Raw genomic sequence first — 27,787 nt, forward strand, 5'->3', positions numbered from 1 at the left:
TCACCTTAGGTTGAGGAGGACAAGCATCGTACGCTGACAGACTTGGGAAAATGCAGATGATGTCTCCTGCACGAATATAGTGAGGAGGTGCTGAGCAAGATGAACAGCGATGAGAAGGAGGAAGAGGAAGTTGGAGAGGGAGCAGGGGTTCAAGATATGAGGTAGCTCGACAGGGAAGAGCAGGGAAGAGATGAAAGGTGGAAGGTGAGAGGAGCAAGGGGACGAGAGAGTGTATGGGAGAAGAGAGCGGAGCAGGAGGAAGGGATACCAGGAGAGATAGAGGTGGCGGCAAGTTGAGGGTTTGCGCTGATCACTTGCGACATGTTCATACTGAACTTATGGCTGAGAGACTCGACCGTATCCTCGCCGCTTGCTGTGTAGAGAATTCCGATCTGCTCAAGGTTAGACAAGCAAGAAGGCTCCTCCCTTCACTCCTCCTCCCCCCCCCTCCCTCCGCCGCTTCCTCCCCTGCCACCACCACAAACACCACCACAAACACCACCGCAAACACCACAATTACCACGTCCTCTTCCTCCTACTCTTCTCGCTCCTCCTCCGCCTCCCTCTTGTCCTCACCTTCAGTGCTTGTCCAGTAGGAACGACGTCAAAGTTTCGCAACGTCGGGTTGATGCTCCAGAGTAGCTGCAGGTCGTCTCAGTCTTTATCGCCACCTCCGTCCCTTCCCCTCCTCCGCCTTCCACTGCCTCCTTCTCCTCCAGTTCTCCTTCCTCCTTCCCTCCCCTCCTTCTCCTTCCTTTTTCGTCTTACCTGCCACTCTATTGACAATGCAGTCGCGATGCTGTTCAGCGAGTCGTCCGTCACAGTGCAAGTGAAGCAAAGCTGCACGAGGAATCGGAAACATCTTTCAAGAAACATGTCAGCCAGAAGCCAGTTGGCAATGGTACCCTCCCTCCTCCTCCTCCTCCTCCTCCTCCTCCTCCTCCTCCTCCTCCTCCTCGTCATCGTGGTCATCACCACTGCCACTACCATAGTCCTCGTCCTCGTGGTCTGCATCGTCCCACCATGGGACGGGAGCGTGCAAGGGAGAGCGAGGAGTCTCACCTCTGGGAGCTGATAGTTGCGCCATGCACCTCCATCATTGCGAAGCATTGAACCAGCTCGAAGCCGCGGTGGGAGCGCGTGGGTGTCCACGTGAAGGTAGAGGAGACGACGGAGATCTGGGAGGAGGTGGAGCAGCCCCTGGAAGGAGGACACTGGTCCCCTTCGCACAGCTTCCTCGCCCCGTAGCTCATGGGCTGGATGTTTCCTCCTGGCACTAGCTTGCCTTGCGGAGGGAGGGAGGAGAGGACAGTGACATCCATCCAGTTGCTGGAGCTCGTCTCGGGAATGAGCCAGAAGGCAGAGGGGACGAAGACGATGGTGAAGTTGCTGCCCTCCGACGCGACGAGCGGGACGTCGACATGGCACAGCTCAGCGGTCTTGAAGAGGGAGGCGTCAGGAGGAGAGGGACTGATGAACTGCGGGCTGGGAGCTGGGAAGGAGCACACGACGAGCTGGGAGGGGAGGGAGTCGGAGTACTCGATGTGAAGGAGCCCGCCGTCTGTGATGACCAGCTGACCCAAAGTCCCACTCCTGAGGTCGGAGATCGGGAGGAGGGAAGAGAATCTGCCTGGCTGCTCCGACTTCGTCAGCTGCAGCAGCTGCTGGAAGTTTGCACTTGTCAAAGTGACGCTGACGGCCTCTCCCTCGGCGTCTCTGTCGAGCAGCAGCACCAGCAGGCAGGTTGCGTTGGTCTGCGGGTTGGTGGTGATGGAGATTGAAAGCAGTCCCAAGTTGTGTGCGGTGGAGTTGGAGGAGAGCAGTCGTGGTGGGTTGTCTTCCTTGTAGGATATGACGACAGTTGACAGCAGCGGCATGCCGATAGCTGAGAGCTGGTTCTGTTGCTCGAGCACGACGGTGCCATTCTCCGCCGTTGTCAAAGTCGTCGTGAAGATGCCGCTAGAGGTGTCGGTCTCCCTGAGTGACAGGACCAGCTCGACGCCTCCGACTCTTGCGCTAGTCAAGTTGGGCCAGACGTCAACCTGCATGTCGTTCACGTCAAGATCAGCGTCGATGACTGTAATAGAGATCGAGCCGTTGAGGGCGAACATGGCCGGAACCTCAAGGCGAGCAGGATAGAAGATGAACTTGGATATCGAGACAGACTGCGAGGCATCCATGGAGATGTACGAGATGTTGAAAAGCTCTCCCCTCCTGTACTGGATCAATCCATCGTTGCTCAACACCACAGACGAAGGGTCGAGCTGCGTGTAGGACGAGAACTGTCCTGGAACAGTCAAGGCCGGAAACATCTTGACATCTTCGATCTGTTTGCCATTGGAAGACGTGATTGTGACGTAGAAATCTTCGTTGGCCTGCAGCGGCGAATTAACAAAGAAGTTCTGCGCAACAACTTCCAGGACAGGCAGGTTGTCTTGCTCGATCAAGTTGGCCCTGAGGAAAAAGACGCTGGCAACTTTCACAGTGGCCTGTACGGTCTTGAATGGGCTGTTGTCGTAGTAACTGATGATGATGTTTTGCCCTGGTTCAACCTCTAGGATATTGTCTCCACTGACAGAGACATCTCCTGTATGGAGTTTCGTCTGCAACCTCCCCTCATACACGCCAAAGTTGCTGATCTTCACCATCATACCATTCGCAAACCCCGCGTTGTTGGTCTCAACTACCAACTCCTTGGTGTCGAAGTTGTACGAGGTGATCCTGAACGACTGGGTGTTGACCTGCATCAGCCCGTTGATGTACGACCCGCTCCCTCCCGTCAAGTTAGCAGGTGAAAGAATGACAGTGTTCACTCTCAGGATCTGCAGGACTGTAGCATACACCACTTGCTGGTACAAAGTCACCTAGAGCCAAAGTCGTCAGCGCAAGGGCAGCGATGAGTTTTCAAAATTTCACCTCCTCCGTCTCAGCATCACTGGAAGGATACTTGGTGACCTCCAACACCAGAGCGTTCATGGTCAGCCTCGTCTCAGGGTTGTACATGAAGATCTCCAGGGATGCGTTGGGGAAGATCGATCGCTCTGACGTAGAGATCTGAGCGAGTGCTGAAACCTCCAACGTCTGTGAAGCGTCAGGGGCAAAAGGGATGCATGAAGTGACTAGCCTGCGTCGGCTGCGTTGAAGTGGCGAAGGGCATGTTCTTGTCTACATACTGGAGATTCAGCTTTCCTCCGTAGGCGACAAGGACTGAGTTGAGCTGAGATCTGCAGCTGACGCATGTTTGAAGGATCCCAGTGAAATGATTGCTGTCTGCGCTGTTCTCCGTGAGTTTCAGCGTCTTGACCTCAACATCGATCGAGGTGATCAAGACGTCTACTGTCTCCACCACGTTCGGATTCGTGTTTGCGTCATCATCGACGACTGGAGCAAGCAGAGACAATTCAGCATCTGGTGATGTATCACATGCTTGCACTCACCCAAGAAGGAGATGTTGTTTCCGGGGAAGATTTCAGATGTCGGCCTGATCGACATGATTCCAGCTTTTGCAACCTGTCATCACCAGACATCAGTTGTCATCGACCGGCAGCAGAACAACCTTTATGCTCCCCGTTCGATCCCCGACAGGCATCGCGTCGGAGTAGGTGACCTTAAATTGATGACGTCATCATAGCAGCACACAAGAAGTCTTCTAGTCTCACCGTAAGTTGGTCTCCCGGCCTCACCGTCATGATCCCGTTGTCCGTAACTCCCTGTACGTTGGGGTCACACTTTCCACAGGACGACAGACTGCAGATCCCATCCCCCATGCCTGCAGAGCCAAGTCAGGGAGAGAGGTCGAGTGCGAGCACTGTGGGAGAGCAGAGAGACTCGTTACGGTAACTGAGAGGAGGAAGGGCTAAGGGAGAGACTGACATGTGTCGAGAACTCCTGTGTACACGGCGCTATTGGGGCTCGTCGGGTACAAGTTCACGTGTTCAAGCTCCCCGTCTTTGTTTGTTGAGACAACAACAGTGAAGTTCTCGACATGCAAGAAGGCATTGTCCGGGTCTACGACGCTGATGAATAGCTTGTCCTGGGCCTTCAACACATTCCCAACATCTCCGTTGCTCCTGATCGACGACATGGCAGCCTGCCCGGTCACTCCGATCGTCACGTTGACATGCACATCGTTTGAGGCATCTTGGAGGACTTGCAACCTGCAACGAGGCAGCAGCGTCAGGAGGAGAAGCAAGCATCTTCATTGCCGCAGCATGTCACCGGCTCATGTCAGTGTATGTCATAGTGAGCATGTCTCCTTCACGGACATGGACGACTTGTAGGTTCGCGAGCGGCTCCTGGCACTCAGGGTCCCCGCAGAGCTCGGGAGAGTGAGTGCCGCTGAGGATGATGCGGATGAAGCCGGTGAAGGTGCTCGAGGACGGACCAGTCTCCGTCAGCACAACAGACTCTTGACCTTCACCGACCCAGCTTGACGTCACCATGACAGCTGCGTTCTCCACCAGCAGTGGGTTCGTGTTGAGATCCTCGTCCGTTAGCTGAGGGCGAGCGAGTAAGAAGGGAGGCATGCGGAGGACAGACAACTTACTGTGATGTTGATCCTCCGGTCAAGTCCTCCGACCCTGGGAAAGGCGGCAAGAACTCCACGGGCACTGACAACGCTGATCTGTTGAGGTGTTAGGGTGCTTGAAATGTTTGAGCTGGATCCTTACGATTTCGTGAGATAGTACAGGGAGACTATCAAGATAGGTTGCCGATACGATATCTCCCACTTTCAAGTTCCATACGGAATACGTTGCGTTGCCAGTGAAAGTGATTCCAGTCTGGTTGAGATCATTCTTGAGATAGAAACAAGCACGATGATATCTGTCTGTTGCCGAGGCGTTGAACATCACCAAATCAACTTGGTGCGCTTGTTGGACATTAAGGGTTGACCAAGACAAAGAGACCTGTCGTCATTCTCTTTCACAACAAACAAACAAACAAGCAAACATGTAGAAGTGTACCTGTACAGTCTGTTGATTGTTTACAATGAGATCATTGTCGTAGACGTTGAGGCAAAACCAACCATCCTGCATGATAATTCTTGGCTGAAACGAGATCGACCCAATGCTCCCCCCAGCTCCTACAGTCTTCTGGCTCACGTGCAACAACGATTCTCCTCTGAAGTTCGAGAGCTCACGGTAGGAGAACGACAATGTTTCCCCCTCGTTCACAAACATCACCCCGTCATTGTTCGCGCTGTATCCGGTGTTCTGTCTTGTTGCGATCACTCCAGTGAAAACCCCCTGCCCATTGGAGCCTGTCAGGTTGGTAGAGACTTGGACCATTTCTCTCAGGACAATCTCCTCCGCCCCTTCAAGTGTTCTGCTGCTCTGCACAACGACGCTGACTGTGTCTGCATGCTCAAAGTCCGTGTCTGCGTCAGAGTCTACCACTGTGACTGTGACTGTTGCCCCGGCTCCGACATGCTCGGGGAGCACGTGCGGGCAGTCTGAGGACTGCGGGCAGGCATCGGATGCGAATCTAGTTTCGTTCCTAGGAAGAGAGGAGGAGGAGAGACGGACGTCCTCTACCGTGAGAATTATCCTGCGAGGTGACTCAGAAAAGGAAGAGAGAAGAGAAGAGAGAAAAAGCAACAAACAAGCAGGCTGAGGGAGACGACGAGACAAACAGAACTAGAGACAAAGAAAAAGAACATGAAAGAGTGACTTGCCTGGAATTCAACTGGACGAACAGGAAGGAATCTAGAGTCTGGTTAGAGCAGTTGATCGCACCATAGAAGACGCTGTTGGCCTCGTCTGAACGACATTTCATGTCAGCTTCTCATCATTCACATTCGCTTTTGCCTGTCTGATTCAAGTAAACTTGCAACCGACTCTCCACGTAGTGCAAATCTGAACCAACGTTTGACAGAGCTTCTGCCGTAACCTATGGAGGAGTATGCAAATTACAACACGACTATGATGGAGATGGAGATGGAGGTGGAGATGGAGGTGGAGATGGAGATGGAGATGGAGATGGAGATGGAGATGATGATGATGATGATGATGAAGAGGAGGAGGAGAAGGAGGAGGATGAAAACAAAAGAAGAGATGAATTCGTTGCTAGTGAATATACCAAGACTTGACTGAGCTTCAAACCTGTACCCCCATAGAAGGTAACGGAGATTTCCTGAGATTGGTTTGAGTCTCAACGCAATGGAAACACAGCAGAACCCCACCTTCTTGCTGATGACGTCATTCCATACCAACGGCTTCTTCTCGAATCGGAGGATACCAAGTTGCTGCAGCTTTACACTCCTCGTGACCTGTCACGGAAACATGACTGGAAGCTCGCAAGTCGAGCAAGGAAAGGACCAGGGACGAGGGGTACATGTCGTGGTATTCGATACTGACGTTGAATGGGTCCAGAAAGTCCATCGACTCTCCGTTACTCTCCACGATCCTTCTGAAAAGCCCGCCTGAGTCGACCACGATGGTGAAATTTCCCTGCTGGCCCGTGGGATTCAGCTGGAGTCTTTCTGCATACGAGCGGCAGCGGAGGGTCAGGACGGCAGTAGTCGTTGTTGCATCGAAGTCGAGCAGCACGATTGTGACTTGTTCTCCAGCTAGAATGACGTCTTGATCTTGGCCAGCACCAGTCGACCAGTTCAGCTCAGCGAAGGTTGCGATGGGAACAAGCTTGTCAACAGGGCCGTAGGCGCTGTCGGTGTATTCCACCTTGAGTTGGCAACGGCTGGTACCAGTGCAGGAGTACACCAGGCAGTCCGAGCGGTTGCAAGATGTATCCGATACAACAAGAGAAGAGAGGAAGACGTTCGAGTTCGTGCCGTTCTCAACAAGGTCTAGTACCACAGTATCCCCCGAGAGCAAGGTGGTGACTCGAAGGAGGTTCGGCCAGACTTGAGAGGAGGACACGTTGCTGTTGAGATCAGCGTCAACAACTTCCAGGGTCAGCTGGGCTCCCGGCTGGACAGGAGCGAAACTGGGAGCGACGATCTGACCGATCTGGATGCCATGGAGCGACAGGTTGACAACGTTATGACATTCATCTTGAGATGTCAACAAGAGGCGATCAGATGACTGGGCAGGTCCTAGGACATGGTCGTAGTGAGCGAAGGGTACCCCGGAGCCGAGGACGATACTTCCAGTGAACGTTCCTTCAGCTGCATTACTCACTTTCACGTTCACCAGCTCGCGATCAGTCCCCATGGCGCCTTCAAGTGTCAACTCGACCACCCGAGGGGTGAAGACCTGACTTGCCTTTGCTGTCTTGTCTATGATCTGGATGTTCAACAGCCCCGAGGGAGAGAACTTTTCGTTGACTATCGTCCTCCCCTCCACCTCGTTGCTGGCATTGAGCTGTATCCCCGCACAGATGAAGGTCCGGGTGACTCGAGAGACGTTGGAAGGAGGAGAGCTGGTGAGGAGGTCGACGTACGTGCTGGTGATCACCTCGGTCTGGTTGGAAGCGAAAAGCAAGTGACTTGCTGACGAGGCATTGGGAGCATCTGACAACTGTATCGAGCCCGTGAAGATTCCTTGAAGAGAAGATGAAGATGCAGTTTCCCGTAGGGTCAACACCTTGGAGTCCATCACAGTCTGCTGCTGATCGTACGACCTGACAACCACATCGATGGTGTCCACGTTGACTGTTGTGTCCACATCACAATCTTGCACTGAGATGTCCAGGAAGGAGTTGAGGTTGAGGCTACTTGGTTGGGTGACGATGGCGTTGCAGTAGAGGTACACGAAGTAGCTGACACGACCCGACGGGATCACATCGTCGTAGGAGACTTCTATCCGATCCCGGGGCAGGAGCTTGCAGGTAGGATCAGTGAGAATCTTTTGAACGTCAACAAGAGCGTTGAAGGTTCCCGACACGCTATCCACTTCCAAGAGTTGGACTGTAGAGTTGCAGAACGGCTGATAGAAGCCGTAGTGATAGTAGCTGAGCAGCAGCGAGAGAGTCCTCACTGACGGAACTTTATCAGCGTCGACATCCTGGAGGATTATGTTGAAGTTGTTCACCCTCCCGATGAACGGGTCAGTTCTGAGAGTTCCTCTCTCCGCAATGTACGTCGCTAGACTCTCCACCGTGTCACTTGCAGTGCAGCGCAAACTGCAAGCACCTGCTCAGCCAGTCATGTCAGCAACAGACAGACAGCAACCAAGATCGTCGATGCCTACCTAGAGCATCGCAAATCTCTGAACACAAATTCACCGCGTTGAGAGAGCTCGTGTAGGAAGCGACGACCTTCCTCACGTGCGAATGCCCCACGTTCAGACTCCCAGCTGAGCTGGAGCAGTCAGCGCAAAGTGAGATCGAGCCTGTGTATGTCGTCGAGCAAGAAGAGGTTGACGTCAGTTCCAGAACAGCCTCTGAGAACAAACTCGCGCTCGAGTTGTGCATGACTTTGACTGAAACATTCAACTTCGGCTGGCTCGTCTCTTTCATGTCTAAGAGCGTGATGGTCAAGGTGTCGTTCTCTCTCGCCAAAAAGGTTGAGATAGAGATCTTGCTGTCGAACGTGTAAGGGATACTCTTGGTGATAGTTCCCTGCGTCCCGTCAACCGTCCTCATGTCCTGCAACTCCCAGATCAATTCCACCCTTGCTGCTGTCAAACACAAAGTTGCACCTGATACTTGACATCCAACGTAGCTGCCTCGGCACAAGACAACGGAAATCTAACCTGAAGTACCTGCACGAATCTCTCAATACTTTGCCTTCACCTTCACGGACCAAAAGTCTACCTGATCCTGCTTGGCCTGAGTCCCTTGGGTCGTGTTAAGAACACCTGTGAAGACTCCACTGTCCAAATCATTCTCCAGCAGCGTCACTGACTCTGGTGAGCTAGTCTCGACATTAGAGGAGACGAGGACGGTAACTGTCTCAGCTCTGTCGGCGTCCAGGTTCGCATCCCAATCTGCAACCATGAGGTAGAGAGGGTTACCAATCTTGACCGTGGAGACAGAGTCAACCAAAGAGATCACTCCTGTCGTGGCCTTTCTGGCCAGCCTTGTTATGGTACCCATCGATGGATCTGTGTACTTGACTGCGATGGACACCTTGCTCTGATCCACCAAGTTGACGATGTAGTCGGCCAAGGTGAAGGTCTGCGAGAACTCGATTTGCTGGGTCACAGTCGAAAGCGTTATCTTGGTGTCCGCAAAGTACGGCGACGAGACTTGCACAGCTGGGAAGGTGCTGGAGCCGCTGTAGTCCGCATCAATCAGGGTGATTCCGAAAGAGGTCTCGAAGATCACGATGGGGTCGATTTTTCCCTGGACAAGTAAAGCGCCAGCTGTTTTGACACTGACGGAAAGATTGTGCGGGGTGTAACACCTGCTATCACATTCATCGCCAACACCAGGAAGAAAAGGAGGAGGGAGAGGAGGAGGAGGGAGAGGAGGAGGAGATGAGAAGGATGAAGAGGAGGAGCGCAAGGAGGGGAGATGCGCAAGGAGGAGAAGGAAGAAGGAAAGGAGGAGGAGAGAAGAGTAGGGCACCTTCCCACGCATATGGACTCGTTGAGAGTGCATTGGGTCTGCTGGTTGATGTCAATCAGATTTTCTTGGCACAACTTTAGATTCGGAAGCGACGGGCAATTGTCGTTGTAGAAGATCTGCCATGGTGGAAAAAGAAGAAAGAAGCAGTCGATTCAGCAACACATCAGGAGAAGGAGACAACTTTTCACATTCAGCGTATCTCCCTCAAGCACGTTGACAACGCCGTCGTCAGCAAGCCCCAGCGTCGAGGACCGAAACGTGTTCAGGACTCCGGTGAAATTTCCTGCAGTTGATTTGCTCAGCTTGGTTGGAGGCAGGGCCAAGACGAAATACCTGTAGACACGCCGACTTCAACCAAGTTCAAGTGCTCCACTCCCTCCCCGTATCTACTGGACGTCACTAGCACTTGTACCATGTCCTTCTGGAGCTGGAGACGTGGCTTGTCAAACAGGAACGTGAAACTCCTCGTTGTCAATCCTCACCGGGTCTGCGTTCCTGTCCGCGTCGACGACAGTGATGGTGAAGGATGTCCCTGCTGCGACCGACTGATACGCCGATGACAAGTTGCCGATGGTGCATGAAGTTAGGAAGACGCTCATGTTTGCTCTGGGTGCAAAGTCTACAGGAAAAGGCAGCACAGTTACGAGAAGAACCACAGTGTTGACTGTTACCGTAATACTGTACCGTAGCCTTGTAGCTAGGAACAAATGGCTCGATGATACCGTTGAAAGGAATCTGAGATGTCCACCAATCAGTGCTCTATCTTGCCAAAGACAGGATTCGACCGCTAAGGAGCCAGTTCCCGTGATCACAAGGCCGGTGAACACTCCTGTGTTGACCCCTGTCTCGGTAGCATACAGGTACTCCTTGTCTCCCGGCAAGGGATAGTCCGTGGACACCCAGAGGATCTCTGACGTGTTTGAAATCACATCAACCTGGTCGGCGTTGTGGTTCATGTCCGCGTCCAGGACTGTGATGACGGCCGTCTGGCCCCTGACTATCCTGTTGGGCAGCATGAGCGACAACGCAGAGCACAAGGAAACCTTACGCGCTCGATGACAGGACCAGTCTGGCCCTCGTGTAGAGGGTGACCGTTTGCACGATCGTGTCGGATGGGATGTCATCTTTGTAGGTGACCTGACGGGTAAAGGAGTTAGGAGCTCAACGTTGAGGTCATGAGGTGTCGAGAAGAGCTCAACGTTCAGTGTCAAGAAGCCAAGAGAACAGAAGGATCACACAACACTCTGACTCGAGGAAGACGAGGAGATCAAAACTCACAGTCACTGTATCTCCTGCCTGGCAACCAGACAGCGCATTTGGCGTGTTTGTGTCAGAGAGAAGGAGAGACCCTGTGAAGATTCCAGCCGACAACCCGATCTCCTTCAAGGTCACTGTGATAGCGTCTGAAACAGGCACCTTGTCCACGAAGATCAGCACAGTGTCTGCAAGGTTGGGGTTGCGATCAAGGTCAGAATCTTGAAGGGTGATGGAGAGGTAGTCATTCAGAGCAGGAAGGGCTGGTGCCAGGCTCAGCTTTCCTCTGGTTGCAACGCGAATCTTCTTCATCCTCGTCTTTCTTGGCCGCTGGTCTTGATACTCCACTGTGAGAATATCTCCTTCCAGCACGTTCAAGACGCCGTCGTAGCTCCTCCCTCTGCTCGCATCCAGCACGGTGTTGATGTATCCCACGAATGTCCCAGCTGTTGTGCAACTAGTGCACTTCTGCAGTGTTGCCGACTCCTGCTCCGAGTCCTTGCTCGTGCTCAAGGAGACTGCGAGCGTGTTGGCCGTGACATCCTTGTCCATCAGGGAGATCGACAGGGTGGATCCAGCGAGCAATATCGGGTAGGTAGGATCCAGACTTCCGGCATCGCTTGCGGTGGACTGAGTCTCCTGCACCAAGCGAGCTGTCAAGGGATATGGAGAGGAGGAGCGACGGGTGTTGGAGGACGAGGAAGGGAAATTTGGAGGAGGAAGGGAAGTTACCTTGGCAGCGCTGGGATAGCTGGCTACAAGGACATCGGAGTAAGAGGTCAGGGTAACGATGTTGTTGTACTTGACCACGTCAGCCAGCCCTGCGATCCTTGTGGAGATGGTACCGGTGAAGAGCGAAGAGTCGTGGCTGGTTTCCAGAAGGCTGACATTCTCGACGTCAACTTGATTCAGCACCCTGATATTGACAAGGACGACGTCGGAGATGCAGCTGTCTGTGTTGGCGGACGCATCAAAGACTGTTATCGAGACGTTCTCTCCCGCAGAAAAGAACTGTACATCTCTATCGGCCCCGAACGCACTCACATTGGGCTGGTCGATCATTCTGACGTAGGCCTCTGCCAGGCCTCCCCCAGCATGATTGACCGGTCCCTTGTAGGAGAAGCGATAGAGGGAGGGGGTAGAGAAGCTGGTGGTATCTAAGACCGACGTGAACTGAGAAGAGTTGTAGTTGGTCTCAGTTAGGCGCAGCTCTTGTACCGCTCCTCCTGTACATGTTGTTGAATCTGCAGAAGAGCAGAAGTAATATGAGCTGCCATCCGCCATGATCGATTGGTTGCAGTGCGGAAACTGAGAGGGAGAACAAAGGTACATGTCACGGTAGGCATACAGTCGGCCCCCAAGATTGCTCTGAACGGTGAATGGGTTGTCATTCAGATCCGCATCAACAACTGTGATCGTTATGGCATTCTGAACCCTAGAGACTTGAGGAGCGAGGTCCTGGCAGGGGAAACGCGTCATAGCCTGACAACAGAAAGAGGGATACCGTTACCTTGAAGTAGCCCGTCTGTTCCGTCAAGGTCAAACTGTCTCTGACGGCGTTGGGCCCGAATGATGTCTTGTATGATGCTGACACAATGTCGCCCACTTGCAGACTTCCAAGGAACTGAGTGACATGGGGGCAGAACGGGCTGACTTTGTCGTATGGATAGAGCGATGGAGCAATCGCCCTTATAGACCCTGCGAAGTGACCTGAACTTGCGCTGGTCTGGTTCAGGTAGACTTGAAGGCTCTGCAAAGGAGGTCTCAGAAGCTCGAAAGGATGTGGCAGTGTCATCACCTGGTGCGCAGACGAGACGTTTACTCTTATACGAGTCGCCGCTGGATCTTGAACGAGAATGTCCGCGTCGACAACTGCAAGACGTTTGACCCACAACATCTTGACTGATCAGACGAGCAAGTTTACCTGTGATAGCGACCGTTCCTCCGATAGTCACCAGCTCCTTATTGACGACAAGACTTGCTGCTTGAGAGATGCTGACTCTCTGCTGTACTGTCCTCACCATCGTCTGATCGATGTACGTCACGATGATCTGCCCATGTTCCGGCACGTCGAACAACGTGCCAGTCTGTGTGAACACTTGTGGCCAGTGCCACATCTCCATCGTCCCCGTGAAGACTCCTCCGGTGTTTGCGTTCTCCTTCAGGGTCAGGTACGTGTGGGTGTCAGATTCGATGCAGATGGAGCTGGTGTAGTTGTGGAGGAGACGACAGGAAGACAGCCGGACAGCCGTGGAGGATGTTGACGTCCAGGTTGACACGAAGTCCGGAGACTGTGAAGTGTCGAGATCGGGGTCTGTCAGGGTGATAGTGAGAGGGTCGTTGATAGAAACCAGTAGGGAAGGGCTGATGCTGAGGACCCCGCGGAACTGCAAAGCGTTGGGAGGCTGGGCAGTGACGGTCATGAAGGGAGAGGCGTCTTGATACTGCGCTATGAGGGAATAGCCCTTGCTGACTTCGATCACACCGTTCCCACGAGAGTAACTTGCATCCAACGACGCCACCGAGTTGATGGCGGCCCTGAACTGCTGCGATGCAGGATCGTACTGCAGGGTGACTTGCTCCTGATCCTTGATCGTCGTCCCTTGCAGACTCTGAAGGGTTACCGACACTGAAGTAAGCTTTGAAAGCACTAGGTCCGTATCCTTGACGATCAAGGTAAAAGGGTTCCCAACCACGTAGGAGTCCGAGCTGAAGGAGATGGTTCCATTCGTGGGGATGTTGAAGGAGGCGCTGGTGGCCTGCTGGGGAGAAGCGTCAAAGTAGACCGCTTGGATGAGGCTACCCTGCGCCACGAACAAGGTCCCATCGTTGGAAGTCGCGCAGCAGTCGGCTACGCTGCAGGGTAAGCAATTGCGACAGTTACAATCGGGGACGTCCAACACCTTGAGGCGGATGGTGCCTGTAAAGGTCTGCTGGTTGACTGAGATCTCAGTCAAAGTGACCGACTCCATCTCCGAGCTGCCGGACTTGTATGCGAAGACCCGGCCCGTGACTGTCTCTGCTACCTGCGGCTGTGCGTTGAGGTCTTGGTCATAGACGGTGATGGTGCAGTAGCCGGAGAGGAAGGAGGCGCAGTTGAGGTTGATCAGCCCGACGTGGCTGACATTGACGCTGGAGCTCAAGTTCCTTGATGGGAGGGGGCGCGAGTCGAGATAGCTGATTGTGAGCCTCGACCCCTCGGGCGCATAGAAAGACCCGGCGACCTGCGTCTTGCTCGTCTTGATGGTGGCCGTGAAAACGTTTGAGTTCAGCGACGTCTCCTTGATCTGTACCAAGGAGGAGGGCAAGAAGGAGCCATCAAGGGTGACGAAGGCGACCTCGATCGCAAGAGGATCCTTGTTAAGATCAGCATCCGTGACCAGCACCGACAGGTCGGCGCTGGGGGGGAGGATGGACGGCGCCACAGTGAGGGTAGCAGCACTGGATACCCTAAATCTGAGTGAGCTGACGACATTAGGGGGCGCGGTATCCTCGTAGACAGCTGTCAAGTACGCTCCGGGCTCTGCCGCAGCGACAAAGGACTTATCGGCTACGATGGGCACGAGGCTCCTGGTTTGGACGGAGCCGGTGAAAGTGCCTGTGTTGCCTCCGGTCTCCGTCAGAGTGAACTGATCTCCCGTGGACAGCCACTCAATCACTCGCGCGCCGCTGGAGTTCTGGGATGGGCCGATGACGTTGACGATGACGTAGTCTGTGCCAGGAGAGATGTCCTTGTCGGAGTCTACCAGCGTCAGAGCCAGAGCTGCGTTCTCGTTGATCTGCAGGTCGCTGGTGTAAAGGAAGCCAGAGCTGTTTACGTACGTTCCAACTTTCCGCACGACGCTGGGGAGCGGGAAGGCGTCGAAGTAGTCGATCTCGACCCTTGAGCCCTGCGGGGCCCAGAGTCGGTTGTCAGCATGCGAGTCGACTGTCTGTGTGAGCAGGAGGCCGGTGAAGGCTCCGATGTTATCGCTGATCTCCTTCAGTTGGAGGGAGACTCGGTCGGAGGCGTTGTTCAGCAACATGACTGAGTTCCAGTCCTTATCGCACCTTTCGCTGCCGTCGTGCGCCGTGAACTGCAAGTAGCAGAAAGATGAGACGTTCACGTAGGCGAAGTCTGGAGCAGTGGCGTTGACGTTGAGGTCCTTGTCGACCACGGTGATGGACACGGTCGAGTTGGGAAGGATGTTTGTCGGGCTGAAGAAAAGCGTGCCCTTCACCGCAACTCGCGCGTCTGCCCTGACCGTCGCCGGAGGGTACTGATCCTGGTAGGTTGCAGTCACCGTGGAGTCTTGGGTGAGACCGACCAGTTGCATGCTGCCTGTGAAGATGCTGCTGTTGACTCCTGTCTCTGTCAAGGTGACGGGGGTGGAGCCAAGTGAAGACTGGAGGACGGCTGAGCCGAAGTCAATCCCTGTCATGTTGATGTTCAGGTCAAAGTCCGACAGGATCAGCGTTGCGGTTTCATTGGTGCTGAGGATAGACGGGAGGAGTGAGAGCGTTCCGAGCGTTGCTACCTTGATGTCTACCACCAGGTCCCGAGCAGGCGCGTCCTCGTTGTAGACCATCTTGATGAGATCCCCGGACTTGATGTCCAGCACGCCGTTGTTGTCTTCAGAGTTAAGATCGCCGTACTTGGTAAGGAGGAGCCCAGTGAAAGTTCCTTGCGAGCTGTTCAGTGAGGTCTCGAGGAGCACAACGTGCTCCTTCTCTCCCGTGTGCGCGTTCATGACCGTCACCGTGACGTTCTCCTGCAGGAACGGCGAGCTGTTCATGTCTGCATCGGTAACAGTGATCCATAAGGAATCCGCGAGATTCATCCTCAGGGAGCAGTTGGACGTCAGTGCCCCCGGGGTTGACTGGGTGACTTTGACAACCTGCTCGACGACACGGTAGGGAGTCGGATCCGTGTACGTCACTTGTACCACGTCCCCTAGCTTGATCGAAGGGATGAGGCTGGTGGAGAGGATTGAGTCCGAGGTGCTGGTGTAGACTACACCAGTGAAGGTGGGAGAACTGGTGCTGGTCTCCGCGAGAGAGACAGATCTCGATTGGTTGCTTCTGACGTTGCGGAGGGTGACGTTAATGGTGTCAACCGCTTGCATGTTGGAGTCGCGGTCCCTGTCAGTGACAGTGATTCCCAGCAGGCCATCCGTCTTCAACGGGCTCAGTGACAGCAATCCTTGCGTCACTACAGAGACAGGGAGTTGGACTGTCTGCAGAGGCTTCAGGTCGGCATAAGTCAGAGTGAGAACATCTCCATAGTCGGCGGGGATGAAGGCCTTGAGGGTACCGATGCTGAGTGACCGGTTCTGCCTCATCATGTTGTACTCGCTCGTGCTGATTGCGGTGATTACACCGACAAATTGATAGCTGCTGGCATCGTTCTTGACAAGGTCAACCTCTCCGAGAATGCCATTCTGCACGAAACTTGCATCGAAGGCGGGGCCTGAGATTGAGGCTTTGGTGCTCAAGGCCATATTGTCTTTGTCCACGAGGTAGATGAGGGTTTCCTTCCCAAGCTCGATGTACGTCGGTGACGTGTACAGTGTTCCTAACGATGACTGAACCACTTGAACTTGTACCGTCCTCACACCATATGGAGCTAGATCCTGAGACCGTGGTATCAGCGGTGATAGCAAGTCAAGCAAACAAACAACATAATCACCGTATAAGAGAGTGTAAACGAGTTGATTCCGGTCACGTCGATCACAGGGAACTCGCTCGCTACAGATTGTGAGGTTGCGATGTAAACATTGCCAGTGAAGACATCGCTACTTGCCGAAGTCTCTGTAAGTGTAACGGGATAGTCGCGCTGCTGTAAGGTCATCTTGACGGTTGCTCGATCGACAACGAGGGCATCCAAGTTGAGATCAGCGTCTACCACAGCGATATACATGCTCGTGTTCAGACCCACGGGGTTGGGGAATGACGAGATTTGCCCCACGACAGACTGGAGAACGTCCACCTCCTGCTGATGCTCGATCCTCGGAGCGAGGTCTTGATACCTGAACAGCAGCCTCGAGCCTGCTGACATCAAAGTCGACGAGCAGGCAAACTGCCCAGTAAAGAATCCTGGAGACGTCGAGTCCAGCTGGAGGGTGAGGAGGAAGCTTACAGTGCTGCCAGCGAGTATGCTCACATCGACAGGCGCATGGACGTCTTGCTTCAAGTCAAAGTCTTGCAACGAGACCTGCACGATCCCATCCAGCCCGACAGTCCTGGAAGAAACATCGAGAGTTGCGTTCGATGATGGTACCACGTATACGCTTTCAATAGCCTCCTGATGAGGAGCAGAATCGACGTACTGGCAGCTGATTGAGCTTCCGACTGAAGTACACTCATAGAAGCCCTGAGTGTTCAGAGTGGAGGTGAAGACTCCGGAGTTGACAGATGTCTCAAGCAGCGTCACGATCAGCACCCTGTTCTCACTGCAAGTACACTCACACAGAGTTGTGTCAATTGCAAGAGGGTTCGAGTTGACATCCGCGTCAGCTACCGTGATCTCCAGAGAACTTCCAGCTTGAAGTATTTTTGGTTGCAACAGCAACGATCCAACGATGAAGACTGTAGCTTCTGAGAAGATGTACTGACAGGGACACGGATCTTCATAAGTGACTCTCACGATGTCTCCGAGCTCTGCCTCAAAGGACGGTTCTATCGAGGAGTTTCCAGTCGAGATGATGTTGAGAGTCCCATGAAACGAGAAGTTGTCTTGCCTTGCGAGCAACAACTCCTTCAAAGCGCCGGTCCTGAGGTTTCTGACTTTGACAAGCAGGAGCTGTGCATCTAGAGCGTCCGTATCGTTGAGTTGGATGTACAAGGGCTGACCGATTCCTACTGCTGAAGGAAACACCTGGAGGTTCCCTGTCTGACAGGACCGGAGGCTGCTGGAGATCAGCTCATAAGGAGCATGATCGCGGTACGTGAAAGTCACAGCCTGCAGATCCTCCAGCGGCGGGACTATCACAGACGCTGCCGTCTGGTTTTCGCAAGGCGAGACTTTCATCGAGTCAATGGTCCTCCGGCCAACTGACAACTCCAGCAGGAAGCGCCCAGGGTCTGCTAGACAGTCAGGAACAGGTTCAGGAACAGGTCAGCTGACCTGATACACTGCGGAGAGCCCGATACTGGTATGTAGCTGAAGCGGTCTGCATCAAGATAACGACATTTTCAAATTGTTCAAACGCGTCCATGTCGACAACTGTCACGGTAAAGTTCGGCCCGTAGCCGATGAAGCTGGAGGACAAGAGCAGGTTGCCTCGTTGCGACGGCAGGACTTTGACAAGCTGCTGGACTGCCATGAACGGAGCGAGATCGTCGTAGACAAGGACCAGAGTGTCTGTGTCATTCACCATCAGCATCTGCGAGAGGTTCTGATTCGGATCTGGGGTGAAACCTTCAACCATGCTGTACAATTCACCGTGGAACTGGCCGGAGTTCACATCATCTTCAAGGAGGTACAAGATGGTGGACTTGTTTGCATTCAGGCTGGAAACCTTGACAGAGAGAATGTCCCTGTATCTATAATAAGCACAACATGCGCAACAGAGCAGGCGGTGACCTCTGAGTCGCGTCAAGATTCTGGTCATAGTCGATCAACTGGACTGAGAGGATCGACCCCGCGTACATCTGAGCCGAACAAGAGATCTGCCCCAAGAAGGCATTCATGACCTGAACAGACACGTCAGAGGAGGAGGATGAGGAGGAAGAGAAGAATCATGAGAAGGAGGAGGCAGGAGGAGCAGCAGACAGGAGGAGCAGGAGCAGGAGCAGGAGCAGGAGTAGGAGCGGGAGGAGAGGGCCTGACATTAGCACTATTGCGAGTGACGGCAGGGGGGAACCGATCCAAGTAAGTCCAAGTCAGCAAGTCCCCAGCTGAGACGCCCCCAGAGAAGAAGGTGTTTGCGGGAAATGCCAAAGTCCCGGCGGAGTAGGAGGAGTCGCCAAGGAACAGGAAGCAGGAGAATTCTCCGGCGCGGGTCAGGTCCCTCAGCAAGTTCAGGCCGAGAGATCTCTCGGCGACTGTTGTCTTGATGGTCAAATTGACGGCGATAGAGCCCTCGACAACATCAAGGTCACGCACTCCAACCCTGAGCAGGGAGCAAGTGTAAAGTCAGAGAGACAAGGCAAGGAGGAGCAATGAGGAGCCGAGATCAAGGAGGGATGTTATGAAACTACCTCAGTACTCCTTCCGTTCTCAACCGCCTCTGGTCGATGGAAAACTTGCCAATGTCCGCAACCTTTACGGACAGGCTCGTCGAAGGGACGGTGATCATGGTTACCAACAGTGTGTCTCCTTGCACGGCAGCGATCGACTCGTACGCGTATGCTGTGCTGACGTCACCGCCGACCTTCTCGAGCACGAAAAATGAACCTGTCAAACCCTCAACCTACAGCTCCCAGCAGACTCCCAGCAGACTTACCCGTGTAGACAGTTTGGTTCGATGCGTTCTTGACAAGCTTGATCGTGACAGCAGAAGGGTCGTCATTGACAAACACGTTCGCTCTCAGCTGGGCTTGCGACGAGTAAACGGAGTTGATGTCAACGATTAGCGAAAGGAAGATTCTGTTGCCAAGCAGTGCTGTGGAGTTGTCGCTCACCAGCCGCGGCATCGCCCTCAGCATCGTTGTTTGGGCCCTTTGCTGGATTCCAGCTGGGGTGACATCGTCATATAGGAAGGTCAGAGAAGACGAGGAGATGTTCAACGACGAGTTCGACTCTACCAGACAGCACAAGTCAGACTACAGTCCGGGATCGTTATAGACGTTACCGATGATCCAGTCGCTGCATGTTGAGCCAAGACAGTCTGAATCTTGCTTGCACAATACTACCATGTCCACGTTGGAGCAGGAGCGAAGACCCGCATTCCCCTCATTCCCACCCTGAGCGCTGATTTTTGAAGTGAAAATTCCGGTCTGGTTGCCGGTCTCTTGGAGGACCAGGAAGTATCTCCCTCCCGCGCTGCTGTTGCTGATGTTTGCTACTTCCACCTTAACGGTGTCAACAGCAGGAGACAGGTCGCTGTCGGAGTCAAAGACGGAGACTTCGAGAGGCTGGAGCCAGTCTGCCACAGGAGGAGCAACGAGGACGCCGGGGACGGACTCGCGAGCATACAAGAAGTCTTTTATCACCGTCCCACTTTCGTCGAGGTAGACCAGCTCGACTGATGAGCCTGGAAGGACATCGAGAAAACCTGACTGGCTGGCACCCATGGCAGTCGACTCGAAACTTTGGAGGAAGCCGGAGAAAATGCCCGTGGACGGGCCCGTTTCGATCAAAGTCACGTTCTCCACGTCGCGGGTTGACGGGTTGGTGACCATGGCACTTGCATTCTCTGTCACGGAACTTTTCCTGCCATGACGTCATCTCCTCTCAGGTCACGCGGAAGACGAGTACAACTCCTTACCGGTCGAGATTTCTGGCAGCAAGGACGACATGAATCCTTGCTCCGACCTTGAGGATGTGGTTGTACAGGAGAAACTTTCCGTTAATCTTTGCCCGGAAGAGGAACTGGCTGCGGATGGAAAAGGTAGGAGAGTTGTCTTGATAGTATGCCTGCAAGGAATATCAGCTAGAAGATTTCCGTTTTGCATGTCATACCGCAATGACATTCCCTGGTGTAACCACAACCAAATTCTCACCACCTGGCACCCTAGAGATGTTGGTGACGCTTTCAGCTGCGATGGTCTGGAAGGTCCCAGTGAAAGTCGAGCTGTCCTGTGAAGACTCTGTGAGGATCACTTGGTACAAACTCTCATCAGGAGCAGCCGACACCACAGCAGAGGCCTGCTCTGTCTGCGAGGGATGCTCGTTGAGATCAGGATCCCAGACCGAGATCGTGAGCGTAGTCCCCACGTCAAAGGCACAGATCTCCTCTGATTGGTAAAGAAAACAATCTGATGACCCTGATAGCGCGACATTCCCCACGTTGGAGGAATAGACGTGAAAGGACTGGAACAGCGAGTCGTAGCCTGTGTTGTGGACCAGCTGGAGGAGGTCGCCAGCCCTGGCTGGGATGACATTTGAGTTCGGAGTGAACTGAGCGGCACAGTCCCGTAGTTCATCTATGATCTTGACTTGGCCTGAGAAGGTCAGGCAGCCACCAGAGCAGTTCCTAGCAAGAGAGACGTCGGAAGTGAAAGTCTGCACGCCTTTGCGGAGGATGGAGATCTGGACGGGGATGGAACCGTTCGAGGCGGCAGCAGGAGCGCTGAAATATTCCACCCCAACGTCCAGGAAGCCCTCCAACCTCAACTTCTCCTTAAACCCTCGGGGACGCGCAGAGAAAACCGGCTGGAGCTCTCTTTGCACAGTCTGGACGAAGGAGACTGACTGATATGGAGCAGAATCTTGATAGTTCAGAGTGAAGTTCCTCCCTGCCTCCACCAGGAGCTCCACTGTGGAACCTTGGGGATAAATGCAGGTTGCCATGCCAGTGTCTCTCAGGAGAAGGGTCCCTGCAAAGTACTGCGGCTCCTGCTGGCTTCTCCTGAGGAGGATGGTGCAGTTTGACAGAGGAGAAGAGACGGAGACGGAGACGGAGTCCTCGAGGACGTCAAGGCCGAAGAGGCGGATAGAGACTTTGTCTCCCAGGCGAGGAGATGGGGGAGAGATGAAGAAGACCGATTGCGCGGAAGCTGCGACAGAGGTTGAGTTGCTGAAGACAACTGGCTGCGGCATCGAAGAGTTGTACTCCACCGTCAAGTTGGATCCAACAGGGAGAGTTTGAGAGCCTCCGATCTGATAGAGGTCGAAGAATGCAGTGAGAGACGGAGGACTCGTATGGTCTGCGGTCAACAGGACTTGTTCGCTCCGATTGAGGTAACTCAACGTGACGAAAGGTTTTGTGACATTTCTGCTGTCTTGCAGCAACCTCAAGTATTGTTGATCGAACACCTGGATCATCATTCGCCCAGCAAACTGCACGTGCTGAAGCACAATTTTCACCCTAGGGAAGTACTGTACTGTGCGGACGATGACGTGATTGAACGGCGACACGTCCATGTAGGTAACACTGATCGTATGCCCCGTGGCAGTCTGCAAGCTGTGACTCAGGACCTGGTCATAGCCAACGGTCGCCGTGAAGACTCCAGTTGACAGTCCAGTCTCAACAAGCTTGACAACGATGCGATCTGAGAACGAGCTGCTGTCCACATGGGCAGAAGCCTCATCAACTTGTTGGTCGTTGAGATTCAGGTCCTGGTCTTCAACCTTGAGCAATGGACGTGAGCTATAGTAAGGTCCACGTCATCAGCCTTACCCTGACGTCAACGTCCTGCTCCTCGTAAGGGTAGACAGGATCGACGACGAGGACGGCAGTGAAACTTTCCACGATCTTCACAACCTCCATGGCAACCCTGGAGAGTGAGCGAGTGAGCGATGGGAGCATGCAATTCAACAGGTTATTGTACGAGGTTGCCGGAGATCTGTCGACGTACTCGATGAAAACTTCATCTCCAGCGCTGACCACCAGCTCAGCATCAGCTTGGCTGTTAGCTGGACAGAAGTAGATTGCTGAAGGGTCTCCCGGGGCCATCAGCGAGTTGATGTTGGAGCAGAAACTACTTAGCTGCCTTGACGTCTCTTCTTTGAGCATGACCGAGCCCACGAAGCTGCGGGGACGACGTCAACGCAAACAGGGGGGGGGGCAGGAGAAGGAAGGGAGACAAATACCTTCCTGTCTTGAGGCCATCGTTGATGAGCACAACCGTCTGGTTGCCGTACCTCATGACTCCCGCCGTGCCCAGCACATACAGGCGCACGTCGACACTCTGGACGCTGACCAGGTCGAGATCCAGCAACTGGATCGAGAGGTTCGTTCCCGACTTGGCGACCTTTGGTGTCAAAATCCTAGAGATTGAACCAGACTGCACGACACTGATCGTGCTGAAACGCAACTTCCCAGCTGCGTCCGAGCTGCTTGGAGCGTCCAGGTATGTGACGTTCAGCACATCCCCAGCTAGGACATGAATCACTCCGTCCTGCTGATCATCGACAACGGGGCTGTCGTGAGTGAGGAGGACTCCCGTAAAGACCGCGGAGCTGGGAGCAGTCTCCGACAACATGACGACCTCCGCTCGCTCCTTCCCAGCCCTAACGACCACAGAGGAGCAAAGGGTGAAGTTGGTACAGTAAGGATTGACAGCCTTGTCTAGCATTGGGATGGAGAGCGAGGATTCTGCACTCTGGACCGTCACGTTGACAGTGTCAATGACCAGGTTGTTCAAGTTCCTGTCGGTGTCGTTGACAATGATGACCAGCGAGGATCCAGCAGGAAGGGACGCGCTTGTCACTCCAGTCGATCCTGTCTGAAAGGTCCCACAGATCGCTGGAACGCTGCAGGAGAAGCTCGGACCGCAAGTACCAGCGTACTGCAAGCTCTCAGCACAGTAGGGGTTGCGGTCAAAGAGGAAGGAAGGTATGATTTGCGGACAAGCCCCAGAGGAGGAGGAGCAGTCGCTGCCGAAGACGAATTCCTTGATGATTTGCCGCCGTGGGATGCCCGTGGGGTTTGTGTAAGTGACCACAAGGCGCGAGCCAGGCTTCGGGACGAGATTCGCCTGCTTGAAACGGTCAAAAATTTCTCCTCCACACTAGAGGCAAGTATTTGGACCTGCGCGAATACGACAGAGGCGCCGTAGAGGGACAGGCTCTTGTTGGCCTCGTATAGGGTTGGAGTGTTGACAGGCCCCGAGTCCAACTTGTACGTGATCTGAAGGTTCGAGAGAACCGCAGGAGATGGGTCTTGGACGATCAAGGTAATGTTCGGAACTGTGTACAGCAAGGTGGAGGGAGCAACGGAGAGCCAACCTGGTCTACATCTCAGCAAAATGAACCACCGGGGGCAAATGGAGAAGAAGGGAGAGCGCGAGGGCAGAGAGCGAGCTAGATGCAAGCTTGCAAAAGGCGACTGACCGGGGTATCCCATGATGCATGAAGAGCTGATGGATGTCAGTGGATTCTTGTCAAAGTAGGTGAACGAGATCGTTTCTCCTTGCAGTACGCGGTATGTACTTCCTTGCACCGCTGCTGCTGCGTCTGCAGTGAGGATCGACGCTGTGAAGACTCCGCTGGTAGCTGCTGTCTCCGTCAGAGTCACGTTCTGATCGAACGCTGGAGAACTGACGTGCACCAGGACCAAGCAGCTGCAGGACGATCAGAACAGTCACAGCTATGAGCACGGGAAAGCTCACCTGTCGATCCCGTCCGAGACATCCAGGTCCTTGTCAGACACAGTGATCATGATGGATCTTCCTATCTCACACTTGCCAGCATCAGAATCCGTCTGTACCACATTCAAGATGCCCGTCCGTTGGGTGTCGATGACTTTCCTTACTGCCGACGCGCCGGCCGTCTGGTCGAAGTATTCAAGAGTGAAGGGGTAGGACTGAACCCCTGTGAGAATGGGAAACTCCAGCATCGCACTGCCGCTGCCCCTCTGCCCCACCGACACTTGAGCTGAGAAACTGGAAGAGTCGAGTCCATCCTCAGTCAAGTTGAGCGTGATCGATCCATCGGAGGAGGTGAGATTCAGCAGGCCTACGTAGGACTCCGACATGACCGGGTCCCGGTTCAAGTCCGCATCTACCACAAAGACCACCAGCGAGCTGATTCCCGCACCAACCTTAGAAGTCGAGGTGGTCATGGACCCTTGGTGTCCGAACTCAAGGCTTGCATTCAAGTACCTCCAGCCCTGAGTTGTCATATCAGGGTAAGAGACCAGGAAGCTGATCGGAGTGCCGCTGGTTGACAGGTTTCTCTGCAGCACCGCTTGATAGGCCGACTCAAGGTCAAGAGCCCCGGTGAAACTTCCCGCATCTAGTCCTGTTTCCAACAGCTTCACGGTAGAAAGGAGAGCAGACTCGAATTGGAGCTGTACAGAGATCTCGTCTTGGAAGAAAGGGTCGAAGTTCGCGTCCAAGTCCATGACAGAGACAGAAATCGAATGATTGTGCAGTACGGTGGATGAAGGTAGAGAGAGAGAGCCGGGGGTGTAGATTCGCAGGAGTTTCTGACAGAGCAACGGAGGGGAGTAGTCTATGTAGGAGAACGAGATGAAGGCGTCGGACCACGAGTAGGGCAGGGAAGAAATGCTCAAAAGCTTTTCGTACGAGCTGCTTGTTGCGATCTCCATCTTCTGACCGAAACTGTTTGTTCCCTGCTGAATCCAGACGGTGGGTCCGAAGTGATCGACTTGAGACCAAAAATCACTTGAAATATCGAGTTCTTCGTAGATATCATTGTCAACCACTGTTATTGAGATTGGAGATGATGGCAGGATATTATGATTCGGAATCATTTCTATCTGGGCTTCTATATCCTTGCTGGCAAATATTGTGATATCCCTGGTCTGACCGTCGTCCTGAACATCCAGGTAGGAGATGGAAAGATTTGCAGAGCTACTGATATCGTTTGAGAGCTTTGTCGTGAACACTCCAGTACTCTCCCCCGTCTCGAACAGTACCAAGCTGATCGTTGCGGCATCATGATGTATCGACGATGAAATGTTTTCAATTGCTGACGGGTCAAGGTTCCTGTCCGAATCTCTTATCTCCAACATTTTGTAGAATGATGCATTTGGAGATGCGAAGAACGGTCCGAAGGGACTTGTGCTTGAGGCTTTCCAAAGTTTGATGGTTGCATTAGAAAGCACAGGGACGTAAACGACCTATGAGGTATGGGTCAGTTTGAAACTTCCTTCGACTGGAGACATACCTGTTCAAGACTCGAAACTTCCGAGGTGTATGAGAAAGCTATCAGATCGTGGACTTCAATGCCAAGTATACTATTTTCGACAAGTCGACTCAATCCCAGACTTGTTGACAAGTTCCCCGCAAATTCACCCTTCATTTCATCTACCAACCCCAGTGTAAAATTGTATCCCGGGCGCCTCTGGGATGAAACAAAAATGGAAGCATTTCGAGAATTTCTGACATTGGTATCGAAGACTCTGACAGAAACTCGCGCACCGCTCAGGAGAGGCAGAGCAGGGGGGTCGAGAACGATCGACGGCCTGCAATAGATCCGAACGCTTGCGTTGAGAGTTCCGACGACGTTCGTGGAAACGGGGCTGTACATGAGAAGTAAGCTGTAAGCTGCAGCAGACTTGAGATCTTGGCAAGGCATGCTCAAAGTGAATTGGTCATTGTGAGTAGAAATCGTGGTATGTAGCGCGTCAGAATGTGTCTGGATTGCTGATAGAAATGTTCCCGGAAGCTGCTGGTAGAGAACAACATTCGTGATGTTGTTGCACGAGTCCAGTATACAGATCTTCAGGGTAGCGTTCACTGTTTGGTATTGTTGGGCATTTCCATCCTGCAGTTTGACTTGCAGCACCGACCCTAGAAGAATCTGATGTGGCACTATGAAATTGGGTAGATCATAAACATGAACTGGAGTTGATAAAGTACACGAAGAGTTAGCTTCAAAGTAGATCTCGAGGGGCTCTCCTGGCAGTACTGCCACAGTGTTGCTAGGCAGAATCTGAAGTTCTGAACGCCTCACCGTCGTTACGGTCGCCGTATAAGAGGATGAATCATTCCTGCGCAACTGGACTATTCTGCTAGAAGCATTTGATAGTTTTTGAGAGATAGTTGCATATACAAATTCTGGCCCTGCTGGCAAACCGCCTAGTGAAACAGCAAACGATTCACCTACCGTAACAGACTGCGGCGTTACTAAAAGTTGCTGGGCGTTCACGACCTCGGCGATTCCCATGAAAAGCAGGAGCGCACGAACGTTCTTGAAGCTGTACATGGCTGCGCTATCTCAAACTGACTTGAAACATCATGATCGAAGTTGGTTTGCCATGTTCTGCAAACATTCTAGAACTTCTATCTTCGCCCCCTCACTCTTTCTCCCAGTCAGCCCAACAATCCTCAAAAGGATGGCGAGCAACCGCCCGCATCATCCCGCACCCCTATCTTTAGTGTAGCCCTTGGCATAACCCCACCCAGGTCAAATTGAAGCAAATTCCGTTCCGATGCGGGGTACGGTACCAAGAATACCCCACCCCACCCCACTTCAACCCCATGAATGGGTTTGTCAAAATTTGACATCTGACAGGCCCGCCTCAATGTGATTCTACTGAGTTCACCCGGCGGCGGGCATCGGGCCATCATTTAGGAGATGTATATAGCGGTTTGGCGAGGCCCGTGCTTCAAGTGGCCATTCAAGTCACTAGTACTAAGTCAACTTGATGCGGGGGGGCCGGCCGGTGACTGAGTACAGTGTCAATTATTTTGTTCCTGGACTCGTACTGAGTACGAGGCCTCACTCTCACTCAAAGTTAAGTTAATCAGTACGAGGAGAGGAGAGGAGGCTTGACCCTGACGCTGTCGGAAAAGACAGCGAGAACCAACCCTCAGCATCCCGCCCTGCCCGTCGGGAAAACTAGTGACTAACTTGAGTAACTTGAGTGATTTCGCCGTCACGGGAACGGGTTCCGGGCCCCGGCCACCCCTCCGAGTACTTCCCAGGCGGTTGGAAATCTGTGGTGCGTCTGAGCACTGGGTGGACTTCCATGGACAACCACTACGAGACGAGGGGGGGGCATGGCGGAGCGATGAAACCCTCCTGTCCTCTTGCGACATGAGCAGTAGGTGCGAGATGAGCTGGCAAGGCGGCAGCTGCGGCAGATAAATCCACACAGGCAGTGACGGAGATGGAGAAGTTTTACGGGCTCAAGGTAAGGACTATTCAGCGGGACAACCTCTTTAAGGCTCCCAACAAAATCATCAACCTGAAGCCTCTGCCCCGTAGCTCTCTCCGAGAAGCTCTTGCTGAGTCATACTTCGACCAGTTCAAGGGCCCCGCTCCGCTCAGCAACAGCTTCCGCGAGAGGACGGAGTTCATAGAAAAGCTCTTGGATCCCGACGACGACGACCTGGAACACGTCTTCAATGAGTGGGACAAGGACAAGAATGGTTCGATCAGCATGGAGGAGATGCAGGGTGCACTACAGAGGCTGAACATCAACTATGCAAGGGGTGAGATAGAGGACTTCTTCAACGCCATGGACGTCAACAACGACGGCTCCATCAGCATGCAGGAGTTCAA

General features: G+C 53.5%; 1 protein-coding gene across 1 annotated transcript; it reads right to left on the reverse strand.

The window, feature by feature from the left end:
• Nucleotides 1–26,485, reverse strand: GUITHDRAFT_133573 (hypothetical protein; the record flags this gene model as incomplete). The annotated part of the gene is given in 52 exon segments (XM_005839414.1): nt 1–66; nt 315–392; nt 577–642; nt 769–862; nt 1,063–2,864; nt 2,917–3,133; nt 3,174–3,408; nt 3,438–3,510; nt 3,557–3,607; nt 3,660–3,769; nt 3,874–4,157; nt 4,219–4,496; nt 4,547–4,624; nt 4,671–4,907; nt 4,965–5,547; nt 5,696–5,759; nt 6,102–6,132; nt 6,182–6,268; nt 6,357–8,092; nt 8,151–8,547; nt 8,601–8,663; nt 8,695–9,307; nt 9,472–9,587; nt 9,660–9,754; nt 9,805–9,898; nt 9,954–10,090; nt 10,143–10,206; nt 10,257–10,473; nt 10,520–10,608; nt 10,750–11,364; nt 11,458–12,207; nt 12,236–12,475; nt 12,524–12,597; nt 12,650–16,337; nt 16,394–17,787; nt 17,831–18,249; nt 18,290–18,399; nt 18,536–18,818; nt 18,907–19,102; nt 19,152–19,310; nt 19,330–19,382; nt 19,475–19,901; nt 19,923–20,080; nt 20,136–20,284; nt 20,330–21,940; nt 21,990–22,341; nt 22,403–23,289; nt 23,343–23,539; nt 23,645–23,874; nt 23,923–25,397; nt 25,445–25,584; nt 25,699–26,485. The coding sequence occupies 52 exon segments, from the start codon at nt 26,483–26,485 to the stop codon at nt 1–3; spliced, it is 22,449 nt and encodes a 7,482-aa protein (XP_005839471.1).
• Nucleotides 26,486–27,787: the final 1,302 nt, after the last annotated feature.

The sequence above is a fragment of the Guillardia theta genome (assembly GCF_000315625.1).
Source record: "Guillardia theta CCMP2712 unplaced genomic scaffold GUITHscaffold_8, whole genome shotgun sequence".
NCBI lineage: Eukaryota > Cryptophyceae > Pyrenomonadales > Geminigeraceae > Guillardia > Guillardia theta.